Source organism: Gavialis gangeticus, unplaced genomic scaffold, assembly GCF_001723915.1.
Source record: "Gavialis gangeticus isolate Ggan-Ray unplaced genomic scaffold, GavGan_comp1, whole genome shotgun sequence".
In the NCBI taxonomy this organism is placed as follows: Eukaryota; Metazoa; Chordata; order Crocodylia; family Gavialidae; genus Gavialis; species Gavialis gangeticus.
Genome location: NW_017729027.1, coordinates 12,850,076 through 12,877,440, shown reverse-complemented (window position 1 = coordinate 12,877,440; position 27,365 = coordinate 12,850,076). Strand labels below are relative to the sequence as shown.

The following is a 27,365-nucleotide window of genomic DNA, read 5'->3' as shown; positions in this document are numbered from 1 at the left end:
TGTGCCCAATCCCCCCCCCCCCCGCTGTACTGTAGGTTCTGGCATGCCTTTCTCTCTTGTTTCTGCTGTTGCTGTTGTCTCAGCTTACAGGGGCTGCTTCTAGCTTGCTTTCCACGCTGGTGGCTTGTCCGCTGCCTCTGCTGTTGGGCTTAGGACAAGGAGGCTCTTCTGACTCCTCATCTGGCCCTCTTCCCCTCCTGATGGGTTCTCAGAGTAGGTCCTGAGGCCACACGCTGCTCCAGTCTATTCCCCGTCCACCACTCTTTCTGCCATCCACCATTTTTATTTTCACCGGCCGGTGATTGCTGGTGACATCACCGGCCAGCCCCAGCTGAATAAAGGTGTGGCTGATGAGCCGCACAGGCTTCTCTTTTTGTCCCTGCTGTGCCGTGGCTCCTGCTGCAGGTAAGTGGTTTTTCTCTCTTTCCTTAGTTTTCCCATTTATCCCCTCTCTCTCCCATTCTTTCCCGGAACATTATATAGGACACTTACTGCACATTAGCCTAATGACATTGCACAGTAGCATGTCATGGCAAGAACCATGCTAATAGCTTACTGTGCAGTGTTATTAGTCTAATGCGCAGTAAACATCACTAAATAACCATGTGCTGGCACTACTGCACAGTAACTCAGATAATGAGCATTTAGTTTACTACTTCCTTCATAAAGTACTAACATTTAGTTATTATTACTCATTATCTAAGGTGTATTAATGAACTTGTAGACGTCCCCACACTATGTATGTAACTTCAGTAAGAAATATAAACAACATACACTGTGATTAGAAGGAAATATAAAAATAGGTTTTACATGCTTAAGTTGAGCTGCAGTTTCCACCTAGTGTTTCACTTCTCAATTAAAATAGGGAATTCCACTGTGTTTTGAAAAAAATCACATTTTCAAAAGACTACAGCTCCAAATCTTATGCACTTGATTGATAAATGTTTTTATTTGAATCCTGGATGCATAGTAATATTGACTTAATGCAATGCGTTACCTCTATATATCACATTAAAGAAAGTTGTATAGATAAAATGTTTCAGTGGTTTTAAAGTGAAATTAAGTATTTGTTATTGACAGCTCAGTTTCATCTTTAGATTTTATCTCTAGAAGGATGGGCCGTAAGGGTCTTTTGAGATTTATGATATACATACTGGTCTTTTCTATACTGTGTTTGGTAGTTTATAAGGAAATATAACTGTATTAGTCTCTGTCATCCACCTGTGCCATCCTGCCAGTAGATATATGTCCATTCTGGCTGCATTAGATGAATTGGCCTTTGGTTGGATTGTTAAAGGGCGAATGCATTTTACACATGTCAATTATCTGTTGCAAATATCACAAAAATGTGCCTCTGTTAGCTTAACACAGCACTTTTCTAGATTAATGCTAAATTCTGAACTCTGATCCCAAATTTAGCAGAGCTTTTCAAGCACATGAATAAGTTGCATTGGCTTCAGTAAAACATGTGCTTAAGTACTTTTGTTAGTATTGAGGTCTGAGTGCATAGCACATTGAAAAATCAAGCCTTTAGATCCTTAAGCTTGGGCCTGAGAATTTGAATTCCAGATGTTCCAAACTTAATTTTGACCAGTCAGCCAATATTTGCCTATTTTTGTATCCATGAGAAAGGAACTATGTTTTAGGTACCTTACAAAACCGTTATGAGAATTACTGTTTGCAGATGTTGTTTAATCTTGAGTAGTGTACTGGTATCTTCATTTAAAGTCACCTTCTAGTTCTTGAGAGAAGAGGATAATAGTATGGATTGTATAGTGTGTGTGTATATATATAAAATAATTTAATTGACTACCTATGTTCAAGTCTACATACTTATTTGGAAATGCATCACACAGTCTTTGCATCTTGACTGTCAGAAGTGTCACTGACTGGGTAGTCATTAGGTTAGCATCCAAATTTCTGTTAACTTGGATTAAAACTAAGAAGTGAGTGGGATAGACACTTTGCATAAACAAGCAAATGAGCATCATCAGGTTATTTTTTTCCAGAGCTTTGCAGAAGATCCCAGTGGGATTCATCTGTTGCCTAACATCCTGGCATGTTTAGAATGCCTGAAGTAAAAGAAAAATTGAGCTATTATGATGTGTGTTTGGGTAGGATTTTTGGTATAAGTAAAATTATCTTGTGTGTTGAAGTGATGTCAGCTGAAGTAATCTTGGTTAAGTACTTTAGGCTTCTGAAGCAATACTAATGGGAAGGCAGCAGAGCGTGTAAATCAAAGTTTTTAGGCACATTAAATTATTGTTACAATACCCAATTTGCATTTTCTCTTGGCGCACACAGAAGCAATAGTTTTTGTCCAATTTGGCCCCTAAAAGTGCTCTACAGCCGTGACCAAACAAATGCATTGCTGTGGAGTTAAAAGGGCCCAATCCCATAAAAATCTGAACCCTCGTTGCATCAGGTTTGTCTAAAATGGAGTGGCTTCACTTCAGTAACTTCTGCCTGAATAGCCCCCAGTCCCAGAGCTGTTATAAGAATGGAAAGGGTGCAAAGGGAGTTTGGCCTGGATTTTTTTCAACCAGCTCTGGAGGGTCCACCTGCCCTATCCTCCAGCACCAGCTGGGGAGCCCCCAGAATGTGCTCCCTCTTCTCCCTTTCTCCCCTCCCATTCTGAAAACAGCACTAGGAGGGAGGGTAGCGGAGCTGTTTCTAGGGGACAGTGGCTTCAGGCTTGCAGGTTCTGTAAACAGCACCTTGATTCACTAGCCCCTGGGACCCCAACAGCGAATTTATGTTGGGTCTGGAGAATCGTAAATCATGGTGCATCCTGTGAAAAACCATGAGTTACAATGGGAAACTGATCTTTTATCTGTGCCTTCTGCTATTAGTAAAAACAACATACCATATTTACTCAAATCTAAGGTGAGGTCCCCCTGTTCAACATGGGGGGAAGCCCCTCATTTTATATTTAAGTACAAGTGGGAGGGAGGAAGTTGCTGTAGCTCTGACTCCAACCCTGAGCCTGGAATCAGAGCCACAGCTGCTGGCTCCCACCTGCTCCCTGCAGCCTCTGCTCTCTCTCTGCCTTTGCTTCCTATCCCCACAACCCTACGCTGCTGGTTACCTTGACCTTACAGCTTTGGTCCCAGCCCAACCATGCAGAGTTGGCAGGAGCTCTGGCCCCAACTCAAGGGTGGGGGCTAAAGCTGCCACTGTTGTTGCATAGCTAGGCAGGGATCAAAGGCAGCACATGGTCTGTGCTCCCTGCCACTGGTCAGAGCAGGGCCCTAGCCAGAGCTAGAGCTGGAGCTACAAGGGGAAGGTAAGCAGTGGCAAGGGGTGATAGGCACAGGTGGCAGGCAGCAAGGGGTTATGCAGGAGGGAGCATGGGGTGATACAGACACCTTGGGGAGGAGTAGGTGTCAGGGTGGAAGGCAGGGTTGGACACTAGAAGCAGGGGGCAAGTCGTGACAGGCAGGCGCTGGGGTACAAGTTGTAGGGGGTCAGTGGCAGGAGGTACAGGCAGTGTAGAGGTAGGTTTGGGGTGCATAGGCACTGGGAGGGTGCAGGCAGCTGGGGAGCCAAGTGGCTGTAGGGGCAGATGGCAAGGGAGTCTGGTGGTTTGACTCCTGCCCATAACCAGAAATGTGGGGTGGAAAATTTTCCAAAACGGAACATTTTCTGGAAAAATGTCCAGTGCTTTATTTTTCTGTGGAAAGTTTTCCATTTAAAAAAATTCATTGTTTCAGAAAATTCATTAGTAACAATAAATGGATGCCAATACAATATTAGGCAAGCTTGGAAGTTCAAAGTTGTAATTTATGTTTTTCAGGTGATTATCCTTAGGAAGTGTGTGAGAGAGTACATTTACGATTTATTGATTTGTAAACAGGAGGGTAAATCCACTCACATAATAATCCAAACCAAAAATCAAGTTATGAATTCACCTAATTGGCTGTGCAGGCCAACTGAAATTCTTATGTCATTTCAGACAGCAAGTTAATGCAGAACTAAAACCGTGATTAATTTTTGTTTCACTATCAGTTCAGCAAACACAAGGAGTGTCTCATTTCTTTTCTTAAGTTGGAGAAGTTGGAAGTGTTTAGATAAGATCTGTTAGTTTTTTAGTACTTTTGCTTTGAAGTAGTCATAATAATGCCGAATCAGAAAAAAACTAGTGTGTGGCATCATTATAGTGAAGTTCAAGCCACTGAAGGAAGGAAGAAAGTTGATAGATGTAAATAGTGCAGGCAGGTGGATGCTAACAATGCAACAAGAATGAAGAAACATTTAATCACATGTAGGAACTGTCCTGAAAGAGTACAAGCCATATACATAAAGTTAATACAACCAAGTGTTGGAACAACAATATCTGAGAAAAGTCTACTTCAGGAATCCTATGTGCATAAACAAACTGATATGTTAGACAACACACAGTACAGACTAGCATCTATAGTTTTAAAACATCATTTTAAAAGTTGCTAAGGCAACTCTGGGCTATTATTTATTTATTTATTTAAAATTTTTGCAGCCTGGTTTTCTGCTTGCAGTACGTACCCGAAGTGGCTTAGGCTTAACAATATATATATATTTTTAAAATTACATAATAGATAAATAGTTAACTATTTCAGCCCAGCAGAGTGACCTTAGTCTTCTGGTCAGTGGCAGAGGCCAGACAATACTTCCTTTTGGCTCTGCAATCCCAGGGCAACTGAGCAGCAATGTGAGCAGCAGAGTGTTCTTTCTGGCAGGGAAAGGGGAAGCAAGCTCCCTGCCGCTTCTCCTTCTCCTTCTGATGGATGAGGCCAGACTAGAATCGGTTAAAATAAAAATCTGTTCCACCTTTTGTTGCAGGAACTTGGTAGCTCAAGTGAAATAGCATATTTGCAATAAATGGAAAATGAAAATGTTGAGCTGTTGGATCTGGGGGGAAGTAGGATCCTCACTTTCAAGGTCACAGGCACCAGATATGTGATCCACCATGAGTATCTGTTCAAGACAGTCAAACTTTTTATCAAGCTTTGTGGACAAAATGTCAAAAGAAGATTAATAAAAAGCATATGAGACATTAGCTTGAGCTATATTTGCAAGTGGTACACCTCTTTCCATAACTGAAAATCAATAGTGGAAGGAACAGTACAAACTAATTCACCCATCATATAAGTTACCATCACGTTATTTCTTATCACATTCTCTCTTAGATAGAGAGTATGACAGAGTACAAATAATGGTTATTCAAAGGATTGGTCAAGCAGAATCACTGACTGATGTCAGATGGATAGACTGATATACAAGGAAACCCTTTATTGAACATAATAGTAACACATGAACCAATATTCCTGAAAGCAATTGCTACCAAATCTTCTTGTCATACAGGCGAATACCTAGCCAAATTACTGAGTGAAGAGACTGAAAGCGCAGGTCCCTCCAGGATGCAAGCCCTTGTAACTGATAATGCGAGTAACATGAAAATTGCATGGCAAATATTAAAGGCAAAGTATCCTCATTTAATAGTATTTGTCTGTCTTGCTTATGGGTTGAATCTTCTGGCAAAGGACATAGTAAGTGTGAATACAATGAAGACAATATGGGCAAACTGCAAAGCAATTGTGAAGGTATTCAACAATCGTCATGTTGCTAATCAGACTTTGAAGAAATTACAGAAAGAGAAGCAGGGGAAGGAAAATGCACTTTTATTGCCAGGAAAAATTAGATGGGGCTCAGCTACAAAGCGTTTACTTAGTTTGCTGAGCACAAAGAACTGTTTGCAGTGTGCTTCAATAGATGACACAGTATCCCAGATTATTACCGTGAACATAGGGAAGCGGACTCTCGACATCACTGTGTTCTGCGTTCGAGTTTGAGGAGCATTCAATTTTCTACTACCATTTTCAGTGGCTATCAAGAAACTTGAAGGCAATACACCAAGCCTTCCAAATATTCCAGAGATTTTTCAGACAACTGAATGAAAATCTAATTGAGCTTTTGCCTTCTTCACCTCTATCTAAAGAACAAATAGTAAAACAAATGTTTACTAAGAGATCTGAGTTTTGCTCTCATTCAGTTCATCTAGCAGCAAACCTTTTGGATCCTCAACACAGAGGAAAACATGTATCAGAAGATGAATTATCTACTGCTCTCAATACAATTATGGAAGTAGCTAAGAATGTCCCCAACATTGATGAAGTAGCTGTGATGACAGACATTGCCAAGTACTGCACAAAAGACAAACTTTGGAGCAAAGACATCATTTGGCAGGCAGCAGAGAATATGTCTCCTCTCATATGGTGGAAGGTATACTGTAACGTTGTCCAGGATTGCTCTAAGAATCCTAAGCATTCCACTAACAGCAGCTTCTTGCGAATGGAACTGGAAGGCTTTCAGCTCAATCAAGACAAAAAAAGAAGAATAGACTAACAAATGAACGCACCAGTAAGCTTGTTTCTATTTTTCAAAATCTCTTGCTTCTAGAGAATCCGTCAGAAGCACAATTAGTGAAGAAGATGAAGCGTGGTGATAAGTTGTCCTTGCCCATGGACTCATTGGTAAAACCATCCTTTAGCGAAAGACAATGTGGTTCAAGTAGTTCTGAATCAGGTTTGCCTCAATCTGATTCTGAAATGGAACTAATAAGTAGTGCAAGTGATTTTACACAGATAGTGACAGTGAAACTGGAGGTGCCACAGTGACCTCAGTGGAAGAGAGTTAAACTCTGATGAAGTAGGTGAGTAGACAACCACAGCACACCACGCACCGTTCTTTGGGTATGCCAAAATTAGTGTGTGAACAGTCCCTTCGTTTTTTTCTTAAATTTAAACAGTGTAAGGGAAGTACATGCTATTGTGTATTGTCTTTACATTTTTACAAGTATTCCAATAAAAATAAATTTAAAGCTTTGAATTTGTTTGAATATAACATTTAAACTACATTAAGTATGCTCTAGTTATTTTTTTTCCTAATCAAATATTTCAGTTCAAATACTTGTGGCTATTGGGACATAACATTTACATGGGGTCCTTTTTTTAGTTTTGTTTACAAAATATAAATCAAATAAACTTGCTAACTCAGATCATGCTCTATTTAGGACGTTAGAAACATTTTCAGAAAATGTTCCTATTCAAAAATTTCAGAAAATTTTCCTATTCAAAACTTTCTGGAAAACCCACATTACTGCTCATAACTACTTGCCCCCTGAGTTGCCTGTACCCACCTCTGCAGGGGTGATAAGGGATGACTTTAAGAGGACCCTCCAAAAATTATATTCTAGATATGGAAAATTGTATAAAAATTATAATTTTTTAATGTTTAGAACAGGCGTGGGCAAAATGAGGCCTGTGGGCCAGATGCGGCCCACCAGGCCATTCTGTCCGGCCCGCGGGGCCCCTCAGAAATTTAGAAAATTAATATTTATCGCCCCTGGCTGCCTGTCATGCAGCCCTTGATGGCTTGCCAAAACTCAGTAAGCAGCCCTCTGACTGAAATAATTGCCCACCTCTGGTTTAGGGCCTAATTATTGGGTGGTGGGTCCTTTTAAACTCAGAGTCCTCTTACATTTGGGTAAATGCTGTATGTGTACCTGAACTGCCATTTGGGAATAATTTTGTATAGAAACAAGGGCTAAACCTTGGACAGCCCTTCTTCAATGTTATGATAATATTTTAAAATAAAAGCTACAGTGAAGTATTGAATGAATATTTGCTCAAGAATTACTAACCAAATTAATTTATTGGGATATACCCTTTCAATTCTTCCCATTCATTATTCCTAACCTCCATCCTATCCCTCTGTTTCTGCTGCCAAAACACTTGTCCATGCTTGACTCAGCTTGCCTGTCTTCTTCAGAGTGACTTTTCTCTGCCCCAGTATTTCTATACATAGTACTGCTGCTACAAATCTCTTCCTGCAATCGCCATTTTCTTTATCTTGAAAATTTCCATTTTGTCCCTTTTTTCTATTGTGCAAAAACCATGTTACAATGTTATAAGCTCCTTAAAAGTAGGGACTTTGATATCTATAAAGAGTAATATAGATTTATGGAAAAAGTAACATGGGTAAAGGCACTCCAAATGCAGTAGATTTAATTGTGGACATTTGGTGGCAGTAATTAAAAAATGTAGTTGTAACTAACTTTCCAGTTTCTCTGCAAAATTTAGATTCTGCAAGAAGATCTAAGTCAAGGCTCTGTGTACAGATCCATTTGGAAATAATGGGCCTAAATTATGGAGTTGTTACCATGGGTCCAGAAGTATGAGGTGTCCAAAAAGGAAAGATGTTGCTATCTTGTAGCCCCTTTTAAAATTGTCCCTATATTTTTGTACACATTAAAAACTTGAGTGCTGCATAAAATAGGTATGATGTGGAGATCATCTGCCACTAAGTGGTTACAACAGACTCATTTTTAACATGATAAAATTTGTATTGACCTATTTTCCACCTAGGTTAGCCTCATTAAGGTGCTATTCATGCTATAACTTTCAACCGCCAAACTAAATTTTATTGTTTACTGCTGGCATACTACTTCTTAAACTAGAAGCGATTGTTTAGATGTGTGGCTGTTTCTGTTGATTGATATAAGGCCAGAGGAGAAATAAGATAATTGGTCTCACTGTGGAATGTATTCCTTCAGTAAAGAACATTCACAGAATAACTCACTTATTAAAAAGTCAAACTTTTTTTTTATCTGATAGGAATAAAAGAGAGAAGAGAAGATCAAGTCTGGTACTTGAAAATATCAAAGTTGGCACTGGCTTTAGCAATTATTCACTCAAAACCACCAGAAAAAAGCTGCAAAGAATACACAGAGCAACTTGCCAAAATTCTATCTGAACAAGATTTTAACTGGAGATCAAAAATTAAAACATTAGAAGCTGAAGTTCTTCGATTGCGTCAGGAAATTCTTTTGAACAAAATCTGTCCAAGACTCTGCTTGGAAAATGGTAAGTCTCTCACTATATTAGCACTTAAGGAAAAGGTGCTGTTTTTTATTCTTAACATCAAACATTATGTTTGTCATGTATAGATAAGACACTTGCATTTGTGCATTTAGTGCAGGACTTAAAGTTTGTTTTTCTAAAATATTACAATAGTGAGACATTAATTTCAGTTATGACAGGAATTAGCCAGTGAATTTGAGATTTATCCTGAAATTATAAAATGTTATGCATAGGAGAAAATTTTTTATATTGTGAGTCTTCAGAATCTGGGTTATTACTATATACAGACAACAGCAAATTTTTCAGATACTTACAGTATAACTACTGTTATTAGTTTAATGGGAACATCAGTATATACCATATTTAGATTTGGAATACGGTATAATAAGCTTCATTTTTGTTTCTCTGTTACTACACTAAGAAGGCTTAAAATTAAAATTTGCAGCAAATATGTAGCTTTTTATTCTTTTTTAAAAACAACTGTACATTATGATAATGTAATGATTTTCTAATTCATATCAATTTAAGAAGTTCTCAGAACAGAAAATTTGGTCAATCTTTAGCCATATGCTTTTGCACCTGGATTGTAGTTTCACTTTTTGTCTACAGCAAGGATTTCTGCCCTTTATTTTTCCAAATGGAGAGGAAATAGATTTTTGACTTAGTAACCAGTCATAATGGTGAATGGATAAGTGGAACAGTAGTTATAGAAATGTTCTTAGAGCAGATAACAGAACAAGGAGCAATGTTCTTAAGTTGCAGCAAGGGAAGTTTAAGTTAGATATTAAGAGAAGCTTTCTCACAAGGAGGGTAGTGAAGCACTGGAACAGGTTACCCAGAGAGGTGGTGGAATCTCCATCCTTGGAGGCTTTTAAGACCAGGCTAGACAAAGCCTTGGCTGGGATGATCTAGTTGGGGCTGGTCCTGCTTAAAGCAGGGGGTTGGACTAGATCAGGCTTGTCCAACATGCAGCCCGTGAGCCGCCATGCAGCCCTCCAAGCTGTTTTCTGAGTCCTGAGGTGCTGCGATGGGAAACGAAAGTAAACACTGTACTTTTGTTTTGGGGGGTGATGTGATACCGCTTCCTGTAAGGTCTTTGAATATGGCTTGCCGGCCTAATGGGTGATAAAAAGTTCATGATCCAGCCCCACATTCAAAAAGGTTGGACACTCCTGGATTAGATGATCTCCTGAGGTCCCTTCCAACTGTAGTTTTCTATGATTCTGTGATTCTATTAAATGCACAGAATAACTTTCAACTCTAGAAAATGAGTGAATTTTAACTCCAAATTGCTTAACTCTTTGTATCCCTCTCCTCTTTCCGATTTAGGGTTGTTTATAGGTCTCATTTTTTGCAGCTTTTTAGTTCTTGTCCCTTTGCCCATTTTTATGTATGTTTGCTTTTATTTTTTGTATATCTCCTGCCTCCTTTCCTCCTTCTGCATAACCCATCCCAAACTCACAGAGCTGCTTTAAACAGTATTGGAATAAATGGGACTTAACACCTACTGCTTGTTGCAACTGCGCAGTCAGTGACTTAATATTCTGAAAAGCTGAAAAGACTAGCATACATATGATCAGGATAGACCTCTGTCTGTCTCCTTCCTCCCTTCCCAACCCCCACACCCCTGACACACACATTGATTGCAGGGTATTCTAATCAAGGGAACTGCAGTCCACTTCACTTGAAGCCTCTGCACCTTAGGCTTATTTTGCAGAATTTCTCCCTAGATTCTTGGTCTATTGCTGCATGTAAAATTGTAGCTTTGCTCAGGCAGGTGGTTTTCCTTTTGAGATGAGCATATAAAATGAGGGATATGTTGGGGCATGGAGTCTCTGTCAAAAGGTACTGATTTTTTTGCACCTCCTGTTCAGTCACAGAGATTCAGATTCAGATCTGACCTAAGAGAGTACAGTCAAGCAAGCTGCACTCTCTTCCTCACACAGACAACTTCTTGTATAAGGAACTAGTCTACAACAATCTCAGCAGTATCCAGCACACAGACTCAATGATTAGTACTGCAGAACCTGGAGTTTTCTCTCAAGTTGTATTAATTGGAGTATTTCTTCTTTTCAGATTCAGTCCTCTCACTGTCGTCAATTTGGCCAGTCTCAAAATGCTCAAGGAATCATGTTCCAGAATTTAGTATTAGTAGTTGTTCTACAGGCTTCTTTATAAGATGTAATTCTTTACTGTGGTGTTTATAAAAGCCACCAATCTACTTGAGTATTCATTCCATGAATTTCTTGTGTTTTGGAAACTCATGTTTTCAAAATGCTACAACTAACCTTCTGAATTAATAGTTTCTTTCTTCAGATTTCCTTTAATTCAAGGTGGCACCCTTAGCTGTGATTACCTTAGCCAGACAAGTGGAAGAAATGAGCCTTTCCTTGTAATTTTCCATTCATTGCTTCTCTCCTCTGTCAGTATTGTCCTGAGAACTGTACCCAGCTTCATTTCATGGGAAAAAATGAGCTTTCATATTAATCAAGAGATTTCTTTCCTTTCTTCTCCTGCAGACTGAAATGTGACAAAGAAAAGATCCCTGGCCTTTTTCCAGGAAAAAGGGCATGAATCATTCAGGTCAGATGACAATTTCTCTCTTGATTTGGATCAGCACAAAAAGACAAAGCAGTTTACCAAATGTTGATTTCTCTATGGATTCGTTCAGCTATCCTCTGAAAGAGGATTCCTTATCCATTATCAGTAAAAGCTCATCAAATCAAGGATCATGCTGGCAGGAAACTGAAGCGGCCTCTGTAAAAGAGATTTGAAAAGCTCGCACCTGGTATTGCAGCTCAGGAAGGCGTTATTAATCTTGAAAGGGGCAAAAAAGAGAGGATTGTCGCCACTACTCCAGCATACATCTGGAGAAGAAAGTGTTAGAAGGGTAGATTTTATTGCCTTGGCTGATGCAGCTTTAGGCTGACACTTTTTAAAGATTCAGTTATCCAATGTTTATTTAGCAGAAAGTGTTAAGGGGATATCTTCCCCTTTCTTCCCCCCAAAACTTCTAATTTGGCTCACATTAATACTACTTACAGTCAGTTGATACAAATGTTTAGAGGTACTTGCTCCTCTTGCAAATAGCAAAGGGTTTTTTTCCTATTTGTAAATTTAATTTGTTTGTCCTACTGAAGTTCAGAGATCCATTACTTCATGCTGCTTGAAGCTGGGGTGGCAGGACCAAAGTTGTTAGTCATCAGCAGTGGGGGGGATTCCCTGCTTTCTGAAATTCTTTCTAGCTTTTTCTGCCCCTAGTGCAGATCTTATCTGAGACAAATGCTGAATTGTATTTCAAAATTTACTCTGTTAGGTTCCATATCTACCTCATTCTTAACATTGTCCCAGGCTGTATATGATTTTTTTGGGGAAAAAAAAGTTTTCCTTCAGCTTGACTTCACCTGCTGGGATGTGTGAAGTAATAGGTAGTGCCCCTGCAGACTACGGTGAATGACCTAGAGTGAGCAAAGCTAAAGTGTCTCTGCTTTGGCCCCTTATTGCATATCTCACTGGCCCATGATTGAATGTCTCCATGTGAGGACAAAACGTAACCCTCCCTCAAACCCAGTCAGCTTCACCAGTTAGAATTGGAAAGCTGGGTTTCTTTAGGGAAGATGAAGCCCAAACTGGTAGAGGCACCTAAGCCTTCCTGCTTCAGTTAGAAAGGAAGTAAATAAGACCATAAAAGTACTGCCCCGTTCAGTTCAGTTAGTTCAGTTAAACTAACAGGTTGATTTGTTTCCGAGTCCCTACGACCTGCACAGAATCAAATAAATTAGGGTTGGAAGGAACCTCAAGAGGCCATCTAGTCCAATCCCCTGCTTATAGCAGGACCATCCCCAGCTATATCTTCCTAGCTGAGGCTTTATCTACCCAGGTCTTAAAAACCTCTAAGGATGGAGATTCCACCACCTCTGGTAGTCTGTTCCAGTGCTTAAAGTAACCTCACCTTACACCGTGGAGCTCAGCCACTTCCTCTCCTTGTGCTTCATGGAGGATCTTGGATGGTGGGCCCCAGACACAGCATGGATTCTGCCAGTGTTCCAAGAGGGGAAGAGATGCCTTTGGGTCTACCTTCCACCCAGCTGTTATCTTCTCTTTAACAGTAGGGGATATCTGGGAGATCCCTATTCTTATCCCAGGATGAGATCTCTAGAGCAGTGGTCAACAACCGGTCGATCCTGATCAACTGCTTAATCAGGGAGCCTCTGACAGTCAATCTCAGTGTGGCGGAGTTAAACCCACAGACTGAGATCGATTGTCAGAGGTACCCCGGTCAGGAGTGGTGGGATACACACAGAGAGCGGCCAGGATTCAGTCCAGGAGCAGCGGGATGCAGGAGTGGCAGGACGCATGTGGCTGGTCTGGGCCATGACCCATGTTGCCAGAGGACCCAGGCCAGGTAAGTGCATGATCTCCCTCCGCTCCCCCTGCTCCCCCTGACTCCGGGTGAGTGGGGCTGCAGCTGGAAGGGGCCAGGGGAGGGTCGGAGCCTGGGCGGCTTGTCCAGGCACACAGGAGAACTCCCGTTGCTGCACGCATCTGGTGGAGGCTGGGGGGGCACATCCCCCCCCCCCCGATCTGTGCATGGGGCAAAGCAGCTGCTGCTGCGCGCTGGGCTTTGTGCCCCAAGCCCTGCTGTAGCTCGGGGCACAAAGCCTGTGGCACAAAACTCAGTGTGCAACAGCAGCTGCCTTATCCCACACACAGATGGGGGGGCATGTGCCCCCTGGGCCTCCGCCAGGGTGTGTGCAGCAGTAGGAGCCCCCCTGCATGCTTGGATGAGCCATCCAGGCTCTGACCCTCCCCTGGCCCAGCCCAGCCTGACCTGGCTGGGGCCGCACTCACTCCTGCCCCTGCCCTACTCCCTCCCTCACCGTGGGGTCCTCGATTTGCCCTCCCCAAACTGACCTGCTGGGGAGGTGGAGGGGCACAGTAGATCCTGGATTGCCTTTTACTTCAAAAAGTGATCATCACCTTAAAAAGCTTGGAGACCACTGCTCTCGAGCAAAAAGTCTTTTCTGGTTCCCACTAGGTAGCGCTTTAGGGCAGCTCTCCTGAGCACAGTTTCTGGGAACCTAATCTTGAGTGTTTTTCTTGAAGACCTGGAAGGGGCACACCTAAGGCAAGAATGACACACAAACCCAGATTCTTGATTGGTAGATCACCACTCAAAATATTTTCAGACTAATTTCTGAGAGCCCAGTTAGCTGGGCTCACGGTATTAAGGGGGTAAGCTTTCAAATGAGAAATGAATGAAAAATAGAAAAAAGTACTTTCCCCTGATCTCATACATTGGGTCCATCCATGAAAGTTTCTCTTGATCTGCTCCAGTATATAACATGGTAAAATACTGCACAAAAGATAATTTCATAAACATATGCTGATTCTACTAGATTTGCATCCTTGTGAAAGATATGTTTCTTCCTTAGAATAGGGAGGTTAGCAGTCTAAATCAGAGTTGGATAATCAAATGTTAAAGTATTTTGAGAGAGTGGTTCCCAAACTGTGGTCCTCAGTCAACGGATTGCAATGGACCTTACCTTTTTAATTAAGTTTGATTACAGCAGAGCATGTTAGTCCTGGAAAAAAAATTGAGGACCGATAGTGGTCTGTTCGGTCCCAAAAGTTTGAGAACTACTCTGTCTAAGGAAAACAAAACCCCCCAAAGAAATCTAAAGAATATTATGAAACTATACTAACAGGTTTGCAGCAGCTCCAAACAAGCTAAATATACTTCTGTATATACCCTTGGAAGATGTAATGAAGGGACGGATTTTCTGTCATACCTGAGAATGGTTGTGTATGAAAGGCTGCTTTGAGAATGAGAGAGAGGGAATTATATTATTTAGCCTTTTCTGGCTGAAGATTTATGGCTGTCTGGCTAGATTCACTGAGCATTGGAGCTTTGGATGCCTCTGTTTTACAGGGAAGGCCTGCTTTTCAAGGCCAATCTTCCACCTGGGCTCAGATGGATTTACAGTGAATACTGCAATGAAGTGATCATTGTTCTGATGGAGCCCCAAAGGAGCAAAAAAATGGAGCATATTCTACTGACTGGCACAGCGTACCTAATTAATTACCATGAAGCAAAAGCCTTGAATTTGCCTGACACAGTAGTTTTCAACCTTCCAGACTCAAGCAGCCTTCCAACTCTTTTCAAAATTTAGTGCCATCCTATTAAAAAAACCCAATATAAAAAAACCCATAACATCATAACTTTGCAATGCAAACATCATAATAATGTTATTAATATGTTTATTAATTAATTCAATTGTTATAATCATGTGCACCCCACTGCCACTGTTGCTGCAGCCAGGTGGAACTGCACTGCACCCCTGCTGCAAAGCTAGATCGGGAAGCACATGCTCTTGCTACAAACCTTCTGAATCCTACCCTGCACAGTGCCTCCCAAAAACAGCGGCATGTGGGAAAGATGAAACTGTCCCAGGCACCTGTTTTTTCAGGAGACATGTTAGAGATGAACTCAAAAGTGACTGCAGCAGAAAGGTGAACCTGCCCACATTACATTATGCAGGCAAGCATGCTGTTTTTGCTTTAGCTCCAACAGTCTTCCTATAAATGGAGGTACACTGGCAGTTTCACTCTGCAGCATGTCGTGCCCAGATGCCGGTGCACCCTTGACCTGCGAGCCTGGGTCGGTACGACCGGCTTGGCGTGAGGGGGGATTTATGACCGGACAGGCGGGTGTTAATGGCGAGCAGGAGTCAGATAGTCAGATGGTTACACAGAAAGTTTATTTTACCTACGCTACTGATGGCTTGCAGTGTAGGCAGAAGCAGCTGATTTCTTAGTTACAGCATACAGATGTTCTGTCACCCAGCGATTACAGTGGATTGCAGACTTGCTGAGTACAGGTTTCAAACAGTTTATACAAATTACTACGGTCTGCAGATTACTGAGAGCTCTTGACGAGAGGGACATACGAAAGATAAGATAAGACGAGCGAAAAAGAAAAGACGACACGAGCTGGCAAAACGGGGGTACGCCAGAAAGATATGTAGGCGGAGAGATAATATTTGTAACTGATCAGGTTACAAACTGTGTCTCTTGGGAATGCTCCAAGATCTCCCTTCTTTAGTGTATACGCAGTTCTCTGCCTTTGGGCGGAAGTTCTTTCAAAGTTATAGGAAACAAAATAGCCAATAATAATACGCCTGGCATGAATAGTTAACAGGTTGGCACTTGTGCTCTCTTTGTTTTCTCAAGTTTCATAAAAGGGGGGGCTATATTTTTGCTTGGGTGGTACTGGTCCTGTTTGGTGACAAGAGGGCAAGCATAGTATATTATTTAATTTTACAATTCCGTTAGTTTCATTTTTATCTGGTCACTATAGGTACGGTATCTCTCTTTGACGTCACAGTACTAGGCTGCACTTTGTTCAAGGTTAGCGTCTCTCTTGTATGAGAGGCTCAAGTAATTTGAAAAAAGGCACAGACGGGTGTGAATACGCAGCACTGTTACAAACTAAAAAATAATAGTGTGAGACTACAATTACAAAATTTGCTGTGTTAGCTTCTGACCTTTTGCCATCTGATCTTTTGCTCTTTTGCCATCGGCATCTGAAATCAAAGACTTTGATCTTTGACACAGCAGTGGCAGCCTGAAGATAAATGTCACTACTGACATGTAGAACTGCCCCATGCTTACCTCCATTTTCGTGAGCCATGTTAGAAATAAACCAAGGAGGAGCCACAGAAATGGCATGCCTGCCTGCACAATGTAATGCAGGCAAGTGCATCTTTCTATAGCTGCTTTTCCTACACCAAGGTACGTGGTTGTGCCTCCTACAACCAAGGTACATGAAGCAATTTTACCACATGGTCACAATGGTAGTCCTGGTATCATAGCACTGTGTTGCTGGTAGGTGTTATAGGGCTTTGGCCCCTTCTTGACTGGTGCCTTGCTCCCCAGTGAGGCCAGGGTGAGATGTGAATTCAGCACTACTGACGTGGTTTGGTTGCTGCTGCTACTCTCCTGTCACGTCTTTGATGTTTCATTTTCTTCTTGGGAGGCAGATCCCGATAGGTGGCCCGAGGGGGGTCTCACCCTTGGGTTTCTTTGTAGGGCTCTAGCCTCCCCTTTGCCCCACCCCTTACTACATCCACGGCCAGGGCAGACTCTGCTCTCCACAAGTCTTACTCCTGGATGATCCCATCTCATCCAGGCCGCCTGCTTCCAAGGTGCACCTGCCTGGCCTCATATAGGCACTCTCTAGCAATTTTAGAGTGCACACCTGGTGCCAGCTGCAGGGTGTGTCCCTGGGGCTTAGGTGTTGGGTTGCATTCACCCCTGAGGGAGGCCCTGATACTCGCCTGCCATGACTTGATCTTCTTTTCTTCAGTGGTGGGGCTCCTTCTCACAGGTTCTCATGAACCAGGTGCTGTCCTTAGTGGGTGTTCTTGGGGCTCCACCTCCCCTACACCCCAGCCATGCGTTAGCCCTCAGGATGGCCAGATGATGGGTTGCTGGCCTGTCCCTTGATGCCATTGCCTGTTCTCTTTCTCCCTGCCCATCTCTTGGCATCCCTTCACGCTGGATGACTGTGGGGTGTGAGACCGTCCTTGCCACTGTGCCTACTCTTCTCTTGAGGTGTGGCAGTCCACTGCATTGCATTACTTCTCTCCCTTGACCCGAGGGGTCACCCACAGCCTCCCTCCCTGATTTGGGGCTCTTGTCATCCTCCAAAACAACAAAAAAAAAAGAAGAAAGGAATAGATGGGGCACAGCACCTCAGCCTGCCCCACTCACAGGTCTGGCCTCTGTGGTCCTCAGGATCCCTCGACACCATCCTCCTTGGCCCGGCTGTCCTGCTGAGCCAGGGAGATGCTTCTTTTAATGGAGCCAGGACCCCTCCTGTGGGTTTCCATCTGGCTGCCGACATGGCCCTTGTGCAGCCCAGGGAGCAGCCTTACCTCCTGGCTCCAGCACTGATGCCCTCTTCTGTATTCCCTTGCTGCCGGCTTTTAAATTAGCTGGGTGGCAGTTTTTGATTACGTTATCAGCTGGTGGCACTCCCAGCCAGCAGTAAAAGCGGCTGATGAACCGCGCCAGCGGTTCATCTCAGCGCAGCTCCGTTCTTCCTGAAAATAGTAAGTATGCCCCATTTTCAGGGCTTTTCATTTCCCTCTTCAGGTGGGTCAGCCCTGCCTTGGGTCCCACTATGGGAGGGTGCCCCAGGGCCTCCACTTGTTCCCCTCTGGGACACTTCTCCAACTCAAGATGCCTTGGGGCACTTTGAGTCTTTGGCTCGATCTCCTACCTTGTGTCCATTGTTTTTTCTTCACCTGATTTACTATAACTGATGGTCTGTCTTTGGCCTCATACCTGGCCATCGTGTTATTTTTCCCAGGCCGATGTAATATTTAAAATTTGAAAGATTGCAGGGCTGGGACCCACCTAGTTATTCAGGCATTATCAGTTTTGGCCCTGCTCAACCACTGTAGGGGTGCGTAATGTGTTATAAGCTTGAATTCCCTCCTCATCAGTTAATAACAGAAATGCTCCATGGCCCATCGGATTGCAAAACATTCCTTCTCTGTAGTAGCATACTATGTCTACGCAGGGAGCAGCTTACAACTTGCGTATGCCACAGGTCTTTTGATTCTAGAGTCTTCTTAAGTCAGGATGGCCCCTATGGCTGTTTCCAAGGTATCTGTCTGTAAGATAAAAGGTTTGTGGAAATTGTGTGTGTGTATTACTACGTCTTCATGTAATGCCTTCTTTAGGAGCTTGAAATTGTGCTCTCAGAGGTGCTCTAATTAAAACACTCCCCCCGACTCCAGAGCATGTGTATAAATGCCCTAACATTGGAAGTACTATATTTAATGTGCATTAGAAAAGGTGCATTCAAGCATGTGTAGACACTTCCAGTACAGAGTACTCACTGGTTCATCAAATTTTGACAAGTTCCATTTCTTTTCGCAAATGTTGGCTTCATTTTCTAGGCTGCTTAATTTCTACTATATGAGCCAAAGCTGAAAATACAGATGTTCAAAACCCTGCTCAACTGCCACCTGACTCTGGAGAAACAAAATCCCTATGTGCCTAAACTTATAGCAGTTAAGTCCTCAGGGAGCATATGTATCTGCTTTGGGGCATGCCCAGGAGTGCTGAACATCAAGTCATCTTATATGGGATTTTGAATATACACAGTCTTATACTCCATTTCCCCAAGGCTAGTTTTAGATAGGAAATCTATGCCAAAGACAGATCTCATGCATTCCAGTCCTGCATCTTGATGCACATTCTCTTCTACTTTTTTTCTAAATTGTTTATAAAAATGCGCTGGAGCATGAAAGCAAAATCTACAGTGCACTGTGTGAAAACCTTTCTTAAGACAAAAATTGTTGCTTCAGTAAAAAACTTTTTATTGGCATTATTGTTCTGAAATAGTTCATAGGCCTGGGTATAGCACATAGATCTGCCTACAAAAAAATTGGGCTGGGGAAAAATCATTTAGTTAGTTGAAAGAAGTAACATCTACAAAAGCAAACCATATTTCCAAGAAGAGACTTGCAGTAGTGTTTTAAATGGATACAGGTTTTCGGAAGTTAAAAAGGAGAGTTTCCCTCTGAACCTAACAGTTTGACTTGAAATGACTGTAATAGTTCAGAAGAATGATGGTGTAATGGACAGGCTTGTATAATAAAGCTATGTTGAAAGGGTGGGTCAGAACCCTTGAAACGGTTTAGATTCATCATCCCTGAAAAGTTTACCTGGCAATATTCCAATTAGTGAAGACTTGATGAACAGTGACTATGATGTTTCAAAATGTGTGAAAAAAGACTAACAGCAGTGGAAAAAAAACTAAATAGTTTTGGTTTATACAGTCCCCCTTCCTTTTTTGAATGCATGACAAATGACACTGGCTTTGATTTGCGAATTAACTAGGTATTTATAGTTTCCATTGTAAGTATTTTTTTATTAATCACAATTCTTTTCATTGGATCTAAACCAGGCAGGAAAGTGATTTGTGTTTTCAGGAAAAGTTAAGCTAAATTTTAATTGGTGGATTCCAACTGTGACGTCTATGCAGCTGTCGCAATTGGTAAAAGTGCAGGCTTGTCGCATGAAGCTAAATTGGTTCCCCTTTAACAGTTGATAAACTGTATTATATTTATAAAAATATTGCTAAGCAACTAATATAATTGCCATGGAAATGTTATGCCAGAATTGATCCATATTCAGTTACTTTTCAGAGATATAGTTTCTTTCCTATCAGCTTGATACATGTATAACTCAAGCTTTTCACTGCTTAACTGAAATTCTTCCATCTATGAGCTTTTAGAAAGGATGTACCTTATAACAGATGATATAAAGTTTAATTTATTATAAAACAGAAACTGTGCAAATAAAACAGATAAAATTCCTAATCAGTGAGATGGATCATGAAGGTTCCCACAGTGTTCTTTCCTGTGGAGGACAGCAAGGTGCTTAACTATCCTTTTACAATCCAAGCAGTTATAAGCCAGGGGTCATATCTAAAGACAAAGGTACTTTTGAAAATGTATCCTACGCTTCATATTCATAATAGACATAAGCATTTGTGAGCCATACTTTCATTCAAAGTCTATGGTCTTTGCTCCAATGCGCTTGGAGTTGCCACCCCCCCGCCATACTACTCCTACCCTGGTGCTTGGAGTTGGAACACTCCCAGTACTGTGCCCTTTTGGCGCTCAGGGTCGGCACGCTCTCAAATGCCACGCCCTTTCTGGCGCCCAGGGTCGGCTCACTCCCAATGTTGCCTTTCTGGCTTTCGTCGGTCACTGCCTCTTTCTGGGGCTTCCCACTGCCCTCTCTCTCTGGGGCTTTTGGGCTCTCTGCAGCCCTGTCTCGCTGCCCCCTCTCTGGGGCTTCTTGCTGCCCCTCTCTGGGGCTTCTCGCTGCCCCCTCTCTGGGGCAGGGATCTCCATGCTGCTGTGGGTCCTGTATGAGGCCTCCTCCAACCTCTAATAGTCTCACTCAAACCTCTGGTGAAAATGGCAAACAAAACAGGCCCCTGGGCTACAACATAAATCTAAGCCAGCTGGCTCCGACCTTCTTCTCACCACACCAGAGCTGCTCCGTCTGTCCCCAGTCTCGGGCCGTACCTGCAGTTTGGCCTTTACTCATTACTCATTCCAGCAGAGTTCCTTCCCCCTTGACTGTCAGCAGGGAACCGCCTGCTTGGCCTCAGCCTGGGATTTATATAGGAACCAGGCCCTGCCCCTTCTGGTCAGCTGACCGCTACCAGGTGTGGGTCTCTGGTTGCCCTAGCAACCTGCACCTGGGCTCCTTCATTACCGCTGCAAAAGTAGCAGGCACCTTAGTGCCCTGCTATACTCCCCTTTCCTTGATCAGGTCTCCTCCATCCTTTGGTCTCAAGAGGGTTGGTCCCTGAGTGCTCAGACTGTAGATGGCTTTGGTGGTACTGAAAAAAACCACACGTATCATAGATTTCAGCAGGATGTTGACTCTCATTCACCGTATCTTCCCACCATCTGTTCTTCATGTCATGGGTCCTCCTTTGGACCTCTTCCTCAGTTTGCTGGTGACTCCATTTTTTTTGCTTGGAGTTGATGTCATTCTACCAAGCACAAGAGGCCTTGAGCTTGTGGTTAATCTACGCTTGGATTTCCTGGCCATTATCATCAAACAAGTCATAATGTTTCCTGGTAGAGAACCCAAGTGTCTCTTCACAGGTGCTAATGACTGTAGACTTAAGGAAACCCCAGGAGCTGCAGACATTCTACCATAGTTGTTTATTGGAATTTTCTAGTTTTCTGTTGAGGCACTGGTGGAAGAATTTTTGCTTGATTGGGTCCTTAAATCCTTCAATGTTGATCTTCTGTCATAGTTTCATAGTTGGTAGGGTCAGAAGGGACCTGAGCAGATCATCAAGTCTGACCCCCTGCCATGGCAGAAAAGAGTACTGGGGTCAAACAACCCCGGCAAGGTGTTCAACCAGCCTCCTTTTAAAGACCCCCAGGGTAGCAGCCAGAACCACTTCTCTTGGAAGTTGGTTCCAGATCCTAGCTGCCCTGACAGTGAAATAGCGCCTCCTGATATCTAGCCTAAATCTACTCTCTGCCAGCTCGCGACCGAATTTTTTGTCACTCCTGGTAGTGCTCGGGGGCAACAGGGACTCTCCCAATGCTTGCTGGTCCCCTCTGACTAGTTTGTAAATGGCCACTAGATCCCCCTTCAGCCTTCTCTTGTGGAGGCTGAAAAGGTTCAGGTCCCTTAGCCTCTCCTCATAGGGCCTGCCCTGCTGACCCCTGATCATGCGAGTGGCCCTCCTCTGGACCCTCTCCATGTTGTCCGTGACATCAAGAGTCAGGGCATATGCACTGATGACAGTGGCATATTGGCTCTTTGCCACTTTAAGACAGAGAGTCATGAGGCACTCATTAATTACAATAGGGAACCATTCAGTTGGTTTATGAGTTCATTCTTGATTGCAAAACGAACTCTGTAAAGCTGACATTCTCCTTCCTATTTACCCTTCCAGAAGTGGGTATAGCCATCTGCTTGTTGTTTGAGATGTCCATCTCACACTCACCAGGTCTTACTTAGTTTAGCAACATCAGTATTGTGTCATTTGAGTTCCTGAGCAATGGTTGTGATGTGGTGCTCTGGGCATTCACTATTAGGATTGTCCATGAGAGTCCTGATGTTTCAAGTTCCAAAACTGAATGTGTTTTTTCATTGATTTTGACCACAGTAAATGTGATCCCACTGGACATGGCTATCCAGTCAAAAAGAAGGCAGTGACTATGTTTAGGGCACCTTGTCTAGCCTCCTTCCCATGTGGGTTGAACAGATCCTGAAGAAGGATGCTTAGTCACAGTTACAGTTGCCAAATCGTGCTCCTGATTAACTCATCCAAGTGCTACATGACCTTCTTGCAACTGCTGCCTTCGCGCTGATTCATGACTAGGAGCTTCCAACCTCACAGTCCGGCTCCCATCATCACTAGCTGGTTGTGGAGAAGCGGCTGCCCATCAGCTTCCACACAGTTCTTGATGGAACAGGGCCTTGATCCAATATCAAGGAGGACAAGACAATTGGAGTTCTCATTCCAGTGCAGCCTTTGTTTGCCTTCACAGCTGTTGAGATTCTAACATCTTCTGCCTGCTCTGCTATTGAGGACTTGTAGATTCATAGCTGGGGGTGGGCAAGGTTATTATAATGGAGACCTGTACTCACCATGTGACAACACCATCAAAAGATATATGTCGCTTTTCAGGAGGGAAAGTATTGCCATCTGCTGTCCCCACCACAGCAGATGGCACTGCTGCTGTTGATTGGTCCATGACTGCTTATTTGTCAGTTACCTCTGCTTATTTTGCAACTAACCTTCCCTGAAGGTCATTCCACTATCCACCACCTGTGGATGTGCTGGGTAGCAGTATAGCTCTCCTGCCAGAGAGTTTACATAATAAATATAACACATCATAAAGCTGGCAATGATCAGTAAATCAGTGTTCACATACTTTGATTTCATGTTTCTTTTGCTGAAGTTTTTTTTTTAATGATTTCTTACATTGGGCATTGTTTTTTTAAGAATAGTATTTTGGGGGTCAGAATTAACTTTGTGTTTCTTTGTATTTGATAAGAGTTGTGTGGATGATAGGAGGACTTTGATTTACTTGTTACTTAGTGTTCTTAGTTATTTGAAATAACAGATTTTATGGGTTCCCCCCAAGGCATTTCCATTTTTGTACTTTCTAGTGTGAGTCTTCTAAGACTTTTAAGGGATTCTTCCTTTTTTTAAAAAGAGGTGTGTTCTTCTTCCCTTTTTTTGTTAAATCACAAATTATTCATCAGTCTATAAATGCACTGCTTTTGAGAGAGCTTATCCATAAGCATTTATGGGAACTGGTTGGTCATGGGATAGAAATTTGGGTATGGAAGTAATCATGAATTAGCCATAGCTAAATATTACCCTCATTTACAGGAGTATCTTAGTGTACAGGTATTGTGAATTTTTGGAGGGTAGAAAAGGGAAATGTTTCAAACTTTTTGTTCAGATAGGCAGTTCTATATCTTTTCTTCCTCCACCCATTTAACCATTCAGCAGAGGATTTTGGGCAGGAAGATTAATGCATCTGAGCCATATAAACCCATGCTTTGCTTTCTCTAGCTACTGGAGTTATTGTTACACCCCCTCCACCTCCTCCCAGTGACCCAAAGAAGTGGAAACTGGAAACATAAATATTTGAGGCTCTTGTGAGAGCAGAGAATCTACTCAGAAGGCCTTATTTTACTTAAACAATGGCAATTTTTTTTGTCTAGCTTTTTTCAAGAGTGTATTTTCCTTTATCTTGGAGTAAAAAGATGTGAGAGATTTATGCCTGCTTTTTGCTAGTCAGTTTGGGAAATACATTCTCGTTTGTCTGCTCTTAGTTTAACTATTGGCAACACTGTCAATATGCCAGTCTGTAGAACCTGATATTGCAAACCCCATTTCTCCAACCTGATGGGCATGTCAGTCTATTCCCATTACTGGCTACTCCATTCATCAAGAGTTTCCTGGCACAGGTGCCCCTGGCACCCTCTGGGAAAGTCTAAACATACTTATCTAGCCTGGAATTCAAGAAGAGATTTTTGGGGGACTTAATTGTGTTTTTTTTCTGATTCAGTGAAGTAAGGACACTACTTCTGATGCCTACGACTGTATCTGGTCTGTTTTTAGAAACTGAACTACTGGATAGAATTCACTTATACATTTTGCATCAGTTAAATCCTGCCTGTACTCCCCGTTCAATTATTTCTTTAATTAATAATCACAATTTTTCAAGTCTAATGTAGCTATACAAACTTGGCTTTTCTTTGTTGTTCAGATAGAGAGCATTCACCAGCTGCTAGACCAAAACATCTATACATTTTTTGCTTGTTAATTACTTAAATATGGGGGGAAATAGATAATGTTTTTGTTGTTCTGGATGGTCATGGAAGAAATAGGCTATCAAAAATGGTATTTAAAAGAGAGCAGGAAACAATCTTGAACTAGTGTGCCCTTGTGAACAGAGCCCTGGATTAGGAATCAGGATCCCTGGGTTCTACTCCTGTTTGTGTAGACTTGGACAAGGCAGTGTAATTCTCTGGGCCTCCCCTCCTATCCTTTTGTCTATCTTCTCTATTTTGATTGTGACCTGTACTGTGAATTTTCTTACTGTGAATTTGTGTGTGTGTGCACAGAAGCTTGCACAATGACGATGAGATATCAGTTGAGGCTTCTAGCCATTTCCACAATATTAAACAATCAGAAATTAATATTTGGATTAAGACAGGAGTCAGCAATCTTTTACTAACGTGGACTGCAGTTTACCACCTAGCTGGTGCCATGGGCCAGTATTTCCCTCTGGCCAGTGATGGTAATATGGGTTTCAGTGAAGAAGAGCAGCCTTAGAATAGCTGGAGGCAACCAGCACACCATCAACAAAATACGGACCGGATCTAACAGCTGGGGATCAGTGGACCCTTAGTAACATGCAGTCCAGATTGAACCTTTGCAGACCAGATCCAATCCCTTTGCAGCCTGGATCCGGCCCATGGACTATAGGCTATTGACCCCTGGACTACAGCATTAGAGAGTAGATCTAAATATGTGAAAATGATTGATGCTGAATTGAAGGATAATGATGCTTATTGCAGACACAATTCATATAGCTTTACGTAGCGGTCAGGATCAAACAGGTCAGGTTGGAGAAATATTTAAGTAAAAATATTTTTCCTCATTATAAGAAAGTATAAATAAAAAAGGTACAAATAATATTCTATCATTACAAGCACAGTTTAAGATATCAAATATAGAATTTGCCTTTATTAGACTTCCTTATCATCTGACTATAAAATGAAATTGTTCAAGTATAATCTGAAAAAGATTTTTATTTTCTTGCTACTTACTGAGAGGCAAACTGAAAAACATCAGTGGTCTGTAGTTAACCCAGCATGCGGTCCCATCGTCTTCTGTGAGACTGTAAGGCATTCAGTATGAGACAGTGTATCTGTTGGCCCTTAATACTTTCTTGTGATACCAGATATTGCTTTCAAAATAGTTACATTCACCAATACAGCATTCTCTGGAAAGTTATTTAATAAAAAAGCAATAGGATGATTAACAGTACCAGAAATTATATAGGGGCAGGGGAGGAATTACCAAAGTCCTAATGAAAAATGCACGTGTGAGGAGAAGATAAATCCTCTTCATCTAATTTAATTGATCATTTAGAACTACAGTATTTTTCTACTTTGAGCTGTCATAAAAGTGCAGCCAATAATGCTTGTTTTTCTTCATGTTCTATACTAGTTCATTATTCATTCTTTCAAATCCTACCAATTATACTTCTTTAACAGCAGACTAGATAGTATATCAAGTCATTTTTCACTCCATATCAAAATTGTAAGGGATTTTCACGGTACTTTTCATGGTATTTTCATGGTCATAGGGTGCTGAAGTTGGAATATGAAAAGGTTATGTTGTGTAGACCCTGTACGTCAGTAGCACACAGGATTGAAAGGTATCTTTGCTGTACCATTGGGATCAGTTTTTTTAGGATAACATTGCAGCAAAAACATTGATATTTCTAAAGAGCAATCTAGTCTGAGTTAGCAGCAAATCGCTCAGAGCAAGGTGTCTGTCAACACTCCTTGGTACAGTAGAGCAGGTAAAAAGCAGTTACGACATTGCAGCTGAATTTTTTTCTGCTTTTTTTCTTTTTTAATGACTTCCTAAAATGGCTTCGAGTCTTGTAGATAGACAACCTGTGTCTATCAGCAACATTTCGGACTAGCAGTGTCTTTCATCTTCTACTAGACTGAAGAGTGGAGCCTGTACAGGTGTAGTTGTTACACGTTACAATTACTTGTGCTAACTCTAAGGAATGTTGGACAGTGTTAAAGTTAGCATGTACTGTGAGCAGTAACACATTAAGAGTTAATACCCTCTCTGGTATGCACAACTCTGACTAGCCCCTAGAACGGGGTGGGCAAAATACAGCCTGTGGGCCAGATATGGCCCACAAAGCTGTTCTATCTGGCCTACAGGGCCCCTAAAAAATTTAGAAAATTAATATTTTTTCTGCCCTTGATTCCTGTAAAAAATGACAGGAACCAAGGGCAGTAGGACCCAGGGGAAGCTCTGGAGGGCTCCTTCAACAGCAGGGCCTACCCAGCCTTAAATTCCCAGCAGGAGCTTCTGGCCTGGGACCACGTGGCTGCCCCTGCCAGAAACTGAGGTAAGGGGGAGGGCGGGGAGGACCCCAGGCAGGGAAGGAGCCTGGGTAAAAGCTGACCGTGGGGAAAAGCGGCCCCTTACCCACCCATGCCCAGTGCCCTGCACTGCAGCTGCTTGCAGCCCGACTGGGGCTGCCTGTCCCTGCTCAGGACTTTCCCGCGTGGGCTGTGAGCAGTTGCAGCAGGGAGCACCGGCCACGGGGCTGGGGGGGGGGGGGGGGG

At 42.4% G+C, this 27,365-nt stretch overlaps 1 protein-coding gene across 1 annotated transcript in view; it reads left to right on the top strand.

The window, feature by feature from the left end:
* Window positions 1-27,365, top strand: part of MEI4 (meiotic double-stranded break formation protein 4) — a 56,995-nt gene that overhangs the window by 26,391 nt on the left and 3,239 nt on the right. Inside the window, exon 2 of the mRNA XM_019520453.1 lies at window positions 8,652-8,900. Coding sequence (XP_019375998.1) covers window positions 8,652-8,900 — 249 coding nt within the window. The remainder of the gene's footprint in view (window positions 1-8,651; window positions 8,901-27,365) is intronic.